Source organism: Bemisia tabaci, chromosome 4 (assembly GCF_918797505.1).
Source record: "Bemisia tabaci chromosome 4, PGI_BMITA_v3".
Lineage (NCBI taxonomy): Eukaryota > Metazoa > Arthropoda > Insecta > Hemiptera > Aleyrodidae > Bemisia > Bemisia tabaci.
In genome coordinates this window covers 6,017,702-6,033,821 of record NC_092796.1, presented here as the reverse complement: position 1 = coordinate 6,033,821, position 16,120 = coordinate 6,017,702, and the positions used below count along the sequence as shown (strand labels likewise).

At 40.1% G+C, this 16,120-nt stretch overlaps 1 protein-coding gene across 1 annotated transcript in view; it reads right to left on the bottom strand.

The window, feature by feature from the left end:
- The window catches only part of LOC109031339 (C-type lectin 37Db), a 38,239-nt gene extending 25,985 nt beyond the window's left edge, over positions 1-12,254 (bottom strand). Inside the window, exon 1 of the mRNA XM_072299200.1 lies at positions 11,757-12,254. Coding sequence (XP_072155301.1) covers positions 11,757-11,958 — 202 coding nt within the window. The 5' untranslated portion in view covers positions 11,959-12,254. The remainder of the gene's footprint in view (positions 1-11,756) is intronic.
- Positions 12,255-16,120: the final 3,866 nt, after the last annotated feature.

Here is a 16,120-nt window from a genome sequence, read left to right as displayed (position 1 = left end):
AAACTTTTCTACCGCTAAAGTGGCCTTACCGGAAAACTTTTTCTACCGCTAAAGTGACTTTACCGGAAAACTTTTTCACCGCTTACTTGGCAACAAGGGAAGCACTCGTGAGAAAAATTCGGCGGCGTTATCAGTGGACATTCCAATTAGATGACAGGGAAGACAAATTCTTGTGGATTAGGTGCGAACGGTAGCGCACCAAACACGCTTCGCGGAACGCGGCGTCCACGGAGGACAGTGATCAGTGTTTTGTTTTTGTGCAACGGAGTAATCATGGCTACCGCGAACGTTAATTTTGAACTTTTTTTACGTAGTTTTATAAATGAAGATAGTGAAAAAAACCAATTGCATGTTATTCCCAGAGAACAGTACAGTGATCTGATAAATGAAGTGAAAGCCGCGAGAAGTGCTCGGAATAAAACCCCCCAACAGAAGAGACGTGTTAGGCGGTTTAATGTTATTGAAATCGGGGGTATAGAAAAGTTGGTGAAAGTTGGTAGAAAAGTTTTCCGGTAAAGTCACTTTAGCGGTAGAAAAAGTTTTCCGGTAAGGCCACTTTAGCGGTAGAAAAGTTTTCCGGTAAAGTCACTTTAGCGGTAGAAAAAGTTTTCCGGTAAAGTCACTTTAGCGGTAGAAATCAGAAACGGGGTTTGCCAAAAAAATCGTTTGGCAAACCTAGTTTGCCTAAAATCATTTTGGCAAACTAGGTCCTGCCTAAAATATCAGCAATTCCTAGTTTGCCAAACGAGGTGCTTGGCAGACCTAGGTCTACCTATGCCAGACCTTAGGTTATGCCAGGCAGACCTAAGGTCTGCCTGAAAAACGGGTTTTGCCGGTATACAAATACAAAAAAACTATTTGAACTTCAGATTCATCAATCGAGAGGCCACTTTTTTCTTTCAGAAGACATGCCCCACTAAGAAATTGCATTCCGCTCTATTCTCAATGGCGTTTTGCTGCCACACTAGAGACCTCCGCGTTTGTTCCCTTTTTCCTTTTTTTAATGACGAAAATTGTGAGGAACGCTACTTATGAGATATACGAAATTACAATTCGTTGTTTTGTCTGCAAATAGATAATAACGAATAGTTAAAAACAGAAACAAAGTTATAGACTAAAAGTCAAACATCTTCTTGGGCAAGATTTAGGAGACACAATTTTGACTATTTAAAACTTTCGGGTCTCTAGCTTCACTCTGGACTCAAGCTACAGACGGGACCGTTTCCAGCTTTAATTTTACATAATTAAAATTCAAAGGGCAAGCTATACAAACTAGATTCACAAAAATGTTGGGAAACCTAGATCTAAAAGTATCTTTTACCAAAATGAATTTAAAGTTTTTCAGCCAAATAGAGAAAGAGAGATTGACTTAGAACTGAGCCAAGCCCTTAGGCATGATTATACGGCATAAGTTAGCGACCCCCGGCTTGTTGGATTAACAGACAGCTTAAAGCTTACTTCCTTCTAAAAGCAGCCAAACGGAAATTGCAACCAGAATCCCATGTTTTAATAGCTTTGCCGTACGCTCTCAGATTAACACCTTCAAAATTACCGAACTCTCACCCAATTAACTATCTCATTCTTCCTGCGGTACTTTTTCGTTCTTCCGCACCTCGTAAACAGAATTGCAGCAAAGCGAGAGAAATAACGCACTTGCTTTTGCCTTTAACGCCCGAAGCAAGCATTGCTTATTGCCGTTTCAGTCGAGAACGGCTCATGATCATTCAGTTGTTGCCAAAATTGCTGCCTATACAAAACGAATTTTCTTGATAATGGATTTATATTTTTCGCCGGACACTTTACAAGAAATTCCTCATAATTTAAGTTATAATCGCCTGAAAATTTCTGAAAAAGTATGTATAACGTTTCTCAAAAAAATTCCCACACACCAAAAATGTAATTTACGATCAGAAATTTGGTAACTTTTAAATGTTTGTACGGCGTTTTTACTTGGCACAGCAGGATAACACAGGTCTCCGCCGCAGGTATACGTCCTTAACGTTTGGCGGGAGCTTTTTTAATTCTTGTTGCTTGGGTTTCGACAAAGTGCTGTTTTATTGCTTGGTCGTAAATTTCTTCCCGTCGCACGGCATGAGATGTCTATGGTTGTCGATAAAAAATGTGCCCGACTTTCTTTGCTGACCCGGTCACGTTTCAGTCGTATCGAAAATGTCGCGGGAAAATCACGATTGCAAACCGATAGGGTTCGCATCATTTCGAACATCTTGACCCAAGTACAACTTCCCTAATAATTATTCACCTCGGTTAGTTTTTTCGCGCCGATAAATTGGCAATTGAACCGATTATTTTCCAAATCTCGTAAGCACCGAAATTGCGAAAGAAAAACAAGAAAAAACATTTTATTCGCTTTGTTGACAATCTTCGGATTCCAAAAAATGTATATTCTTTTGGGACGCTATTTTGAAATCAAACATGATTGATTACACCAGAGAAAACGAAGAAAAAAACAACCCTTCCACCACCAAAATAGGGTTTGGCGCTTACGAGGTTTGGAAAATAATCGGTTCAATTGAAATGACGAGAATGGCCTCTACAAATAGAATACATGAACCCGCAATTGGAGCAAACCCTGGTAAAAATTGGCAATAGAATCTGCGTTCCAAAATACCATAGACCTACAGCCGTCTGTAAGATTTCCAATAGCTTCTATAGCCGGCAACACAATTTCTTATTGCCTTTTATAGCCGATGGCGACTAAGCAACAGCAAGACGATACAGTTTATGCTAAACGTTACTAAATACGGATACAAGGACTTAGTGAGTTTTTGGACTACCGCTCTCTTTTTGTGCCGTAGTATCTTGATTTATTTTGCGAGGAATGTTCCGTACTTTTGAAGGATGCCTGTCATTCTTAATATGTTGGAGGGCCTTCAATTTCGTATGATACTGTGCAATACCTCTGGAGTGAAATAGTTGCTTCAGACGCCGTGGCACGCTGCGGCGCGGGCGAGCAGCCAGCGCGAACGCGCATTGGCGCCTTCAAACCTAACAGGGATACTTCAAGCATTGCGCAATGCGTGAAGTATCCCCGTTAGGTTTGTAGGCGCCAGTGTGCCGCCGCTCCGCTTTGTGTTAGGCTTTAATATTTAATGTCGGGGAGTCAGCATTTTTCAACTTATGACTTTGAAATGCTTGCACACTCTGTATGGATTATTCTCATTTTAATTGATGAAAAAAAATATGTAGTAAGGGAAAATATCATGTGCGTTTTGTAAATATTAAGGTGATTCCGTACAAACTTAAGATTTTACAAAGCACACGAATTTCTACACAATTTCTTATTGCCTTTTATAGACGATGGCAAAAAAGCAACAGCCAGGCGATAAAGTGTAAAGCCCGGCGACAGGAACTATAGCCCGGCTGTGTAATTTTTTATCGTTTCAAGTAGCCCGGCCGTATGATTTTTTCCACTTTCTACAGCCAGCTATATGATTTTCTATCGCCTTCTTCAGTCGGCTATAAGAGCTCCTATGGTATTTTGAAACGCAGCTCCTATCGCCAATTTTTACCAGGGAAATGCTTTAATATAAATATCGGTTTTAGTAGAGAGAAGGAGGTCCCCTTGATTGGCTGTTGGCTTCCACAAATTTTGAAAATCAGCTGAAGGGCTTCATTTTTTGTCCTGGTGGGAAATAGCGTGTTTTTTCAACGTGAAATAATACAGAAGCAAGAGAAACCCAGTACTCAAAACTTTAAAAAATGGAATCTTAGTATAGTAGCTTAGTATCTTGTGAAAATTTTCTAAGTATATTAAAAATTAAAAATTTCCTTGACTTCCTCATCATATACATGAGAGAGTTCAAAGAAAACTCTCAAACGATTGTTAGTGGTGCGGCAAGTATAACTGGTCACTTTGCGGTGCAGACCAGCTGATGCTAAAAATAGGGTCCGCCACGCCCACTTATCGTTCAAATAGACGTTTTTTATACTGAAAGTAACTACCCATGCAAAAAAGAATTAAAATTAAAAGAACTAAGAGGCTTGCTAATCATATGCGCTCAATTTCTCTTTACTCAAGTCATTTGGACAAAGTTTTATTCAGCATAAATACGTCAAAACTCTGGCTCGTGTCTCCCTCTTACCGGGCCGTCGCTAAAGGCTGAAAGAGCTTCAGCCCTTCCATAGGACTCTCGACCTTTCTCTCCGAAATGTACAATTTCGATGGTAAAGAATGCCCATTAGGTACGTTTCCTCTGGGTAGGAAAGGAGAAATTAACATTATGTGACATGAATTCAAGCACTCTGGATGCTATAAGCCGAAACCACAGGATGTAAGGTGGGTTTTAATGAGCGCTGGTGAGATACGTATTTTGTTCTTAAGAGGAAGTGACCCAATACGAAGGAGTATAACTGCCGTGCTAAGGAAAAACGCCGTATGAACATTGGAGAGTTGCCAAATTTCCTCTAAAAAATAGTTATTCTTGAGGAAAGTTATGCATATTATTCCTTGAAATTTTATATTATCTTAGGTCAAATTGGGAACAAACTTGTCTGAAAAATTGGAGGGAAAATATTTACAAATTTCCCCGGAAATTAGTGATTTACCGCAGGAAATTTGGAAACGCCAAAAGGTTCGTACGGCGTTCTTCCTTAGCACGGCAATATAACATTTGGTCATAGAAACAACATTTGGTACCTTCAAAATATATTGGCTGAAGCGCAACTTGCCGATCAACAAGCTGCACATATTGACGCTCATCGAAGTCACCTGAGGCGCCTTCAATTTTGTACATATGCAACATAGACATCACTCGAGCACGAATAGTTGCTTCAAGGCGTTATTATCAACCTTGCTTCCCTATCGACGGCCGTACGGTTGCTTGTGACACCTATCTTCGTTCTATTTCTCTCTCAAACGCAATTTTAAAATTCATTAATGTTACGTTATCATTAGTTTCTTTTGTCGATGACATTCATTAATCTTTTGGGAGAAAGACTTTCAGCCGAAACGTCAAAGGATTTTCTTAACAGTGCGCCGATGACGGTATGAGACTAACATACAAATTCATCTAAAATTTAGACCGACGTGCTGAGGAAATTCGCCGTGAACATGCTGTCAAATTTTTCCTCTGTAAAACATTAATTCTTTAGGAGAGTTATCATAATTTTTCCTTGAAATTTTCGGCTACTGTTGATAAAATTACGAATGAAATTCCTGAAAGACTTGGTAAAAAATATCAATAGATTTCCATAAACATTCGTCTTTTATCGAGAGAAAATTGGCAACGTCTTGAGGCTCTTACAGTGATTTTCCTTCAGTATACGGCAGTGAAAACATGTTGTTAGTGTTTCTGAGGGAAGCTTGCCGGATTTTCAGTCATCCCATCGTTGCAAGCGCTTGAAGATATCATACCAAAGAAACTTCGCAAAGATAATAATTGCTTGACACCGTTGACAACGTTGGTGTCTCAAAGACACCAACGTTGAATAATGTCCTGAATAATCTCCGTAAATTCATATTAAACCGATAATGTTATAATAAGAGTCATTGCAGATATTGCACCAACATGAAACTTTGCGGTAGGAATTCTAGTATTATCTTCCCATTGGAGCAAGTCCACGACTCAATTGGATCCTGAGGCCCTGCTCGGAAGCTCATTTGATAATAATATTTGTATCTTTCAATATCGATGAACCTATTCTACTTCTCTTCAATAAGAAGAAGATAACTCACAACGATGTCGTAAAATACAGTCAAATAGTTGGACCGATTGGAGGTCATTTGGACGTATATCTATGCTAAACGGGATTCTCGTTTCTGGCACCGTCTCGAACGATTAACATTGAAAATTTGCCGCCAGCCACGGCTACTGCATGAGTTTTCATCTCTCTGTTGCAACTAATGCACAACGAGAAAGGTGCGCTGTCTTGGTGAGGTTTCAGTTAGCAATTATAATAATTCCAATCATTCAATGGTTTACAGTTAGATGCCGCAGCTCCTGAAAGCTTCGAATTTTATCCGATCCGGAAGATCTTTAAGTAATCTTTTTTAAAGTTCATTTCTGATCACTCTGCGGTATTTGTTAACGACTTGCGGGTTGCGTATTTTTGGACTCCCCGATGCAACGACCACGCAACGTACGAAGTCTGCCCAAATATTTAAAATCGAAAAAAAAAATTATCACCAAAATTATAACGTTTTCAGCTTCAAATGAATTTCTTAGAAACTTTAGCTACAGCGTTAAGAGGAACTACTTCTTGAGAAAAATGGCTTAAATATTACAATAAACGCATGAAAAAAGTGTAAAATTCATATCTGCCTCCTCAATCCGCGCGTTTTGGAGCTCCTTCCGCTGTAAAAATTTGAAAGAAGGCGCTAAATGAGAATCGGAACAAAATTTATGTCAATTTTCCCTCAAGACTTCACTCAAAAATTCTGCAGTCTCCTTCCTTAGCAAGGATTGCGTCTAGTTAGAATTTTTGTCTAAATTCATGTAAGTGCATTTATTATAAATGTTCTGAATGTAAGCTTTAATGTGTACACTGTATAGACAAAAAATACGAATGACTGTAATATATTCTCTCAGATTCTATACAGTGACGAGGCGTAAATGATCGATTATAGATAGATACTTCCCCTTTTGAAATTACGTGAAGAGTCGATTATTAAGGTTTTCGTTGCATATATCCTGTTTATCGATCGTTCTCTATGTGTTCAAACGGCAGATCAATCGATGTATTGCAAAGCACGCCACGACATAGGTTCTATACGATCTAAACATCTCGTGCGCGAGGCACAGGTTTCATCGCTAGCATGTGAATAAATAAACCGTAATTAAATCAAAACAAAATGTCATGCTACATCGCCTACAGCTCTGCTGTGAATGAAAATCGTGAAGTTTCCTAACTCGATCAGCAACATCGGCCGGCCACCCACCCGATAAGGCAAGCGGGTGATCCACTTTTCAAGAATCCGGTCAAAAAAATCTAACGGCGAGCCTTTGATCTAGCTGCACCTGACACGCTTTCCTGATCGAGCGTAGGACGTGGGTGCGGCGCCAATGATCGTAATACAAACAAAATGTGTTGATGGAAGCCAATTAAAAACGAATTATCGAAGACAAAAATACCGTTCGCTCAATTAAAAAACTAGGGTCCCCCTGGCCTCTGCTACCCATTCCCTTGAAAGGGCCTCTCTCCGTTTTCAACGCCCTGATACACCGCGAGTTTACAAAGCGCTCGTTGAAAGGTAACACAATAGGAAAGGAGATTTTGTTAGCTTTGAACGTCGCGCGAATCGAAATCCTGGAGATTCCCAGTGGGGGGTTCACTGTGTCAACGACCGCTTGATAACTTTAGGTGTATCTGCCACTCTTAAAGATATTCGCATAAAGAAAATACCTATCACAAGCCAAAATACTGAAGATCAGGAACTCAGTACGGAGATTCTTATCGATTAGCGGAAAAATCTTGCAATTTGCGACGTAAATTCCTTAAAATAACTGTGGGGGAGAATCTCTGATGTAAGGTGGGTTTTAGTGAGACGGAGTCATAAATAGGTACCGCTGGTACAGTCAACATTTTAAAATGCAGGAAGCATTTTTGAAATTTTTGTACTCGACGCTGAAAATTGAGTTGGCTTTTAGAAGATTAGTGTGAGCCTGGCATTCGTGGAAGGGGTAAGAGCCAGTCGGGCGAAGTATTGGCATATTGCAAGTTGTGGAAGTTTCGCTTAAAAATTTACTCTTGAGCTTGAAAAATTTTCCGTTGATAAATTTTTTATTTCAGGAAATCTAGCATACGATAACCTTTTACATCTGCAGGGTGATTGTATCATGTCGTTGGGAACTAATACTAGCATGAAAAGGCACATGTTTACTCGCACTGAAAAAAAAAACTTCCGCCGTGGAAGTTGTACTAACGGGCTATGTAGACATACCGTTCGTGTCTCGGGCTCAGAAGCAGAAGGTTCCGCGCAGCACCCGGAGTAAGTGCGACCTAACGGGCTCCAGGTCCCGTACTTCAGACCTCTGAGCCCGGAACGGACGGTGTGTCTATATAGCCCGTAACTTTTTCTCTAGTGCAGGTACTCTTTTGATAGAGAATTTTGTTGCAAACAACTTTGGAAAGTCCGGCGTGAACTTGCATTGTTCTTGCTGTGGGCGGCAGAATAAAATCTTAAAATGTTGGTATAATTCTCTTGAAAATTCTCATGTAGATTCTTTGCCCTTTGCAGAGGGCCGGTCTATATAACAAAAAGGGTAGGTGGGGGTAATGTCCATCCTCCGTCCCCAAGATAATTACAAGTAGACCCGGGGCCTTCCAAGCCGTGTCCATTCCCCAGAACCCCTTTCCCACAAAAAATTATGATTTATGCCGGAAGCGAGGAAAAATTACTTATCTAGAGTGTTCCATGAAACGGAAACTCCTGCGCAGAAGTGAATGCCTAAGGTGATCAATCCATTAGAGATAAACATTTAGTACTATTTAATGACCCGTATCTGTGTCACCAACAAATCAAGCTAAATTTAAATCTGATTTTGATGTGATTAAGCAGCAGAAAATATAAACCCACGAGTAGAGTTCTAGAAAAAAACATAAATGCAAATGCTTCCTAGTAGGCCGTGCGTTGTTATTACAAAATTTCCGTCGTCAATAGATCACCTGTATTCAATGACGGTTGAAACTCCAACAATGATACTTCTCAGCTCAGTCTCTCAAAGGATAATTTTACACTTTTGAGATAATTCAAACCGTTTTCACGCCCTTTCGAGCGGCGCGACGCCCAATCCCTTGTTCACGACCGCACGCACTGATTAGTTGGTAACCTTTTAATGGGCGGAATATAATCCGCCCATCAATTTCGAGACCAAAATAAACGTCATTACCAGAGAAATCACAACTCATTGTCAGCTTGACCATAAGCTATTAATACTGCTATACTAGCATACTGGTTTTCTCTCTTTTTTTCTTTTCTTGAGATATGGACTCAAGATCCTTCTGAGGGTCTGAAATATGAATCTAGACTCGAAGATAACTCCGAAGTGCTGACTCTCATAAACAGGGACTTGGGGAATATAATATATATAACTTTTTCAATTTTTTATTCAATGTCAGATAAGTTTTCAACCCAAGCATACCGATACCTGAGCCCTCGACAAGGTTGACATGTATCATTTTGAGTTACACAGGTCAGGAGTATTCCAGCCACCCTGCATTTAAGTCAGTATTAAGTATCATTCTGTTTTCCCTAGCAAATTTTCTAAAAGTATCTTTTTTCACTTTTTTCCTGACATAATGTTTAATCACAGGAAAACTTACAGACATGCATCAATTTTACTTTTAGAATAACTGTGGCTTACCACTGAGGACATAACGACAGTGAAACTGCAAAAATACGTATTTCGTTTGCGGTGTTTCAAAATTTCTTTTTTAAATATCCTTTTTTCTTTTATCAGATGAGAACAAGCCAACACTGTCGACTGAAATTTTCACGGTCGGTTATTTAGAGAGGAAGAAAAAGTAAAGAGAGCTGTTAAAAATTAGCGAAGGGTAATTTTCCATTTAAAAAATAAATTATGACCAGAAGTCAGCAACGTCGCAAACTGAGATACACGTTTCTACAGTTTCACCAATGGTGACTGACAAAATGAAGCATATTGGTAACCGTGAGCACGTATACATGTGTGTGAAAATGAATTACATAAAAAAGTTTTATGCGATACACGAAATCCTGTGTACATTATTCATTTTGCTTTTATCGTCAGTTAATTTTCACAAAGTTTCTTCCAGCATAAATACGTCTATGTTTGCTCATAATGGAACATTTTGTGCGGGTTCAAAATCTGGAATGGATTTACAGAAGTTTCGCTGTGGACGGAGGTACACAGAACACTGAACGACTCACCCAGCTGATGTGTTCTTCATAACACAATTTGAAATTCGTAAAAGAAAAGCTGTGCACATTTTTGCGTGTATTACTTTGCCTTATAACGGAAGAAATTAATAGCTTTATCCAATTAACCATTTCCTGCAATGATATCAAAGCCAACGTTTAGATATGGTGGACGCATACCATACCACTAATCCATCAACTTTAAGCTTGCTTTACAAAAACTGATCTATTGGATCGAATTCCTAGTCCATCACCACGGTTTATCAAGATCGTAGTTAATCCAGCCTTGAGAACAATTCTTAGGAAAGAATTCACCTGAAATTGGCAGGCAGTTGCGTCTTTCTATGGAGGATTTGTGATGGCAATGGACTGCAGGCAATTTTTATTACTTCAAGAATGTATTATTGCTCGTATCATTAAAATTGAGCACGAATGAAGAAGAGTTCAATACCGAGTAAATAAGATAATAAAACTAAGGCATTATGCAATAGTTAATATGTAAATGTAGTTGTACTTTGTCTAGCTTGCTTCGCCACCGTTATTCCTGGAGACTTGAACGCTGCCAAGGAAAATTGTAAAATTGTGCATAATTTATTTGTTTTTGGAGTTGTGATTTATGGTTTATGACAAATTATCAGATGGCTTGCCGAAAAAAGAGAATTCAATGAAACTGATGAGTGCTAGATTTTCTGCTAAATGATCGCTCAGCGAAAACATGGAATTCTCCGGCGAAAAAGTCATTCTTAGCAAAGTATAGTTCAGAAAAAAAAAAATAAATATAATGTGACAGGAGATCTGCAACATCGCAAACCAAAATTTGGAGTTTGATGCTTTCACCATCGATAGCAGCGACACCAACAAAGGCAAACTGTTCTTGAGAGAACTTCTAAATATCCTCCAATGGTGGTATAAATATCTTATTTTTGCCATTGTCGACCCAAAATTATACAGGGTGTCCCAAAGTTTAAAAGCGAATATTTTCAAAATCTTTTTTCGGATCAAAATAAGAATTTTTTGCTGTATAATATTTTCCCGAAAATCTCCTCCCTCACAGTTACAGCATCTTCCCCACAACTTCCCTATAGATGATTCCGATTTTCTTTTAAAATCGAGAATATGTTCAGCTTGTATGAGTACATGGAGGATTGGAGGTGCCAACTTTCATGAATTTTCTTTCATAACTCAGGGACTTGGAGGACAAGGCGCATGTGCAGCTTCGTTAAAATTTTTTCATCAAAAAGTCAGTTTGATCTCTCTACATGCCATTAGGAACCATGTAATTTCGAAACTTCAAACACTTATTTCTCAAAATTGCAAAAACTGTACTTATGCGCCATGTCCTCCAAGCCCTTTGTCCTCACAGTCGATGAAAAACGGTTTTTTGGCCCAAACTTTGAAAGGCTGTAGTTTTCAAGGGGGTTTTCAGGGTAAACGATGTAGGTAGAACAAACAACCTTATTTTGATCCCAAAAGCGACTCCAAAAATATTCGTATTCAACCTTGGGACACCCTGGATATAATATGAGACAGAAATAATACATACATGAGAGTCGCTTTTACAGGGCTCTTTGGCGCTCTGCGACGCCTAACCGCCATAAAAATCGGTCCTCTCACAACCAGCCAGGGAGTTGGCACTCCCTCATTTCATTTAAAACCCCCTATCGCCGCCCTTTCACTGGGCGTCCCCTTCGTCTCCTCCCGCAGGAGGAACCCAATCAGGCAACTTTTTTGGCAGCCTCTCTTTCCATCATCCTATTGATATGTCCGTACCGAACAAGCTGTTTGATCATGACGTCGAACACGATGTCATTTTTGAAAGAAAATACACGGAGTAATAACGTAATACAGAACCGAGACATACAGGAGACCATAAAGAATTTTTGGTCAAACAGTTGCATACCTGGCTCATCTTCATCCAAAAACTGGTGATTTTGTGGAGGTGGTTGTGGCGGCGTTGCTCCTATCGGAGATTTGAGCCTCCCCAACGCTTCTCTGTTGGCACTATTGGCATTCGCGAATATGTTTCCGGCAGCCTCGACATAATAACTAACCGCGAGCCAGCATAAAACCGCACAGCAACCGAAACACTTAGTTGGCCACATTTTGAGATGCACTGTTCCTTCAATTTTTCAAACTAGAATTTCAATTTTCTAACAATCAACATTTCTTGAAATATCAGGAGAGCTGTGACGGCTGGAAAAATTTTGCCGCAGTCGTGGATAACAAGATATTTTTGCTTAAGAACTTTTCAGCGCACTGAAATGATGATGAGCTCACATACGGCCAAAACAAATCTGTTCAAAAATGCACAGTCTATTATGACACTACTGTGAAAAAGCAACCTCTTAACAAAATGCAAGAGTCGCTTTCTTTTTTTAATTTAGTTTAAAATTTTGCCTCTGTTTACTGAACACAAAACAAGCCATCAACTTTAAAACTGTTCTGTTTGGTATGAGCAATAGTTATTATTAACAACCAATAGAATTTTGAACCGAGGATCCAGCATAAAGATGAGTGAATCGATAAAAGATGGAGTAGGTGTGATTATGTAGAAAAGAGAAAAATCCAAAAAATAAAGCCTACTGAAAACAAACACAAGACGGTAGTAACGGTCTAAAACAAGGAGCAGAAAGTAAACAAAGTTCGTCACGTGATAAGATGTTTTGCAAAATGAGTTTGAACAGTCCGTGGAGTTTTCATCAAATTGTATCAAAGGAAGTTCAAAATTTTAATGTTTTCAAAAACGGTTATCTCCATGGAAAAAAACAACACTTCCGAAGCCGAGCCGAGCCGAAAAACTCGCGTCCGCGTTCGAAGACCTGTGACGCACCCACGGAGACCTCTCAGAGCCGGTGTCGAAGAAGAACGCGCACTGATCACTGGTCCACGGGCGGGCAGCGCTGTGTTCGACTACGACGGCTTCTGTCAATCCACCGACCGCGGTGGGGAGGATGCGACGGACCACCAACCAAAAACAACCTATCTCCAACCAGACCCCCATGCAGATAGGCGGTTTCTCGATCAGGCTCTTGGGTTACGCGAGCGTTGCGGCATCGCGGCCCGGAATGTCCGAGGGCAGCGGGTGGCCGGCCGGTCGGTCGCAGACGACCTGGAGGACCGGCTTTCGGTTTCGTCCGGTCGCTTCGTGCTGGAACGACGTATGTACGTGGGGGAAATGGTAGGGCTTGTGTTGTTTTTGACCCGGTAGGGTGAAGTGCGAGACGCACGAGGGAATGGCTCTCGCACGTGAATGGGATTCGCGACGGGGCGAGGCGATGCAATCCGCGCGGAGAAACAAGTTCATGTGTTAACCCGATGGCTCCACTCCAAAGGCGTTCAGTTCCAGCCAGGCAAAATTTTGAAATTTTTGCGCCGGGGTGCGGAAAAGAAACCGATTCAGAATACACTGAAAAAAAGTATCATAATCTCAACCATATAATATATGCCGGCTGATTTTGGTATGCCAGATATAAGAATTGTTGGACGTATTAATGCTAATTGGAACTAGGTGCAAGAGGAAAGATGGGGTGAGAAGAAGTAAGAATGAATGACACTTTAAAGAGCCAGTTCTACTTTGGGGCCTTGCCGCCCCAATATCCTGCACGTCTTCGGACTATAGTTACCATCGGGGGTTTTTTATGCCTTGGCTTTTTCCCCCACATTGCCTTACGGGCTTCAGCATCATTCGGAGTCTTTTTTCCCAAATAGTGAAGACAACTGATCTGCTGTTATGGAGGTGATCTCGTCTCGCTGGTTTTGGCTCCCAAGTTGTACCAGTCGCCCATCGTGTTCGGGCATATCAAAACATGAACAATAGTCATTATTCAAAATTATTTTTGTAATCTTCATAAACAGATTAATACCTGTTAACCCAGGTAGTAGTTGTAAAAATTTTCCTGTTTACACAATCATGTTCAATTCTTGTAATTGTTTTGATAATAAAATCCATGTATATATTAAAGAGCCAGTGACGTCAGCGGCGACGATCGAGAGGCAAAACGGTGACGAGATCGTCGTCGGGGCGCTTTAACTCATGAGCCCTGTCCACAATGCTCCTGTCATACGTCCACACCTCACGAGTTGTCATATGTTAATACTATCGATCTCAAAACCTATTAGATCATTTATTGCGCCGATTCCTATGCGCAATATGCTTAATGCGCTTTGAGCTCCTTAAGGAGACCTTTATTCTAAAGCTCATTAGATAATGAACATGCTCAATTTAAACGTAGGCCGCTTCATTTATATGCACTAGTTGACTGACCACTGACAGAGGTGGACGATCCTAAACTGACGTGCTGTCACTTTCTTGTTAGTCTGAACTTCGAGTGCCTCTCCATTTAGCATTAGCGTTGATTTCAGACAGACTACCGTCTTTCTTGCGTTTTTTATACGTAATATAATTAAAATTCATTAAAGAGACTTCTATTTTGACAGAAATTCGATGACTAAGTCCGTGAACTACGTGCATAGAGTGTAACGATGGCGCGAGTTGTCCCATGGCGATGGGATTATGGTTAAATCGTCAGAGGTATCTTCTTATGTTGCACATAACTCCTTTCATTTTTCTGTGAAAATTCTACATTGCTCCTAAAAAGAATCCTTTTTTTTCATAATTTTCCCCAGAGGCCCCCCTGGATCCCCCTTCCCTTTGAGGCTAGAGAAATCCCCCCTGACTTATTTTACTCCAAATTGCCTACCTCTCTCGAGCGTGGAATAGGTTTGATTGAATGTTTACTTCTTGCATTTACTAACCAAATGGTGAAATAATCTTCCGATATTAGTTAAAAAAATAAAAAAAAAAATTATTGCATTCAATTGCAAAAAATCTCTCAACAGGTATTGCTTTAAGGTTCAGCAGGCCAGCAGGTATGGATATAAATGAAAGTCAAAAACAACTTTCAACTACTAATCATTTTGAAAAGAACAAACGCACTGAAATTTTACGATCGCATGAAACCCGTTACAATCTAAACACTCAGCGCCGTACGGGAAAGTGCAACTTTCCTCTCTATTTTGAATTGGAAACAATAGGCGGGATTATATATTTAAAAGTAGCGAGTAGTCGTTCATTTCCCACATTATGCGCCGTGAGTGTCCAATAAAGAAACCATTGAAAACAAATTTCTTCGTCTTGACCTAAATTTTTCTGGCTGATGAGTTGTGAAACTAACCAATGGCGGAACATATGCACGATTCATACGAATTACAAGAAAAGGATTTACATGCGCAGTCGGCTGTTGCGCACAATGATAACCAATCAGAAACTCGAAAACAGAACGGACCAGGGCCGGATTAAGGGGTGGCCACATGGGCCGCGGCCCATGACGGCAAATCTAAGGGGCGGCAAAAGTTTACAATTTTTTTAAGTGTAGGTATTAAAAAAAAATCAGATTTAGACAAAAAAAAATTACAAACGAGAAAATGCGACAAAATCTCTCATTTACTGAGAGTATAGTAATTTCTAATTTTGGAAGGTTTTGTCCACACAGAGGTAGGTTTACGAAACTTAACTTTCGTGCAAAGTTCCGTGAACTTTTGCTAGTAGTGGTGACAGGGCTTTCCCAAAAAATGTGTTCAACACGAGTAAATGCGTCTTATGCACCCCTCCCCCGCTGGCACGTTCACTTGATGGTTTTTATCGAGTTTCAAAACGAATGGGAAGGGGGCGGCAAAATATAGGCGGTCCATGGGCGGCAAAGTAGGTGAATCCGGCCCTGGAACGGACAAGGTTTCATGCCTTGCAGGTGTAAACAGAGGCTAGTTTTTTAAATCGCGATTTGCTCGAAACAGATTTATAGCTACGTAAAAATGAAAGACTTTTAGCGGCAGATGGAAACATATAATGGGTTACTTTCATTACGACATTGATTTAAAAACAATTACCAGCAATCTAAATGCTCTCAAGAATTGTTTATCACAATGAAAAAATTCAAATACGTTCCCGTCACAAAAAGGCTTCAAAATAATCGAACAACAAATGCAACTCAATACAGCGGCACGATTGTTGAATCGATATCGAATGACGATGATCGATAAAAAGCATTGCTAAGATAGGGATTAATCGATCAGAATCGATTTGACAATCGACCTGCAGAGACCGAACAGCTTTTACGGCGATTGTAAGAGGCGTACTATCGGCATGGCGCGCTTAAAAGTAGGTACTTTGAAAAATACAAAGGATCTATTCCACATGGTCGAAGAAAGAACAAAACTATGGGCAAAATCGGAGATAAAGCAATAGATATTCCGGACAATTGGAGA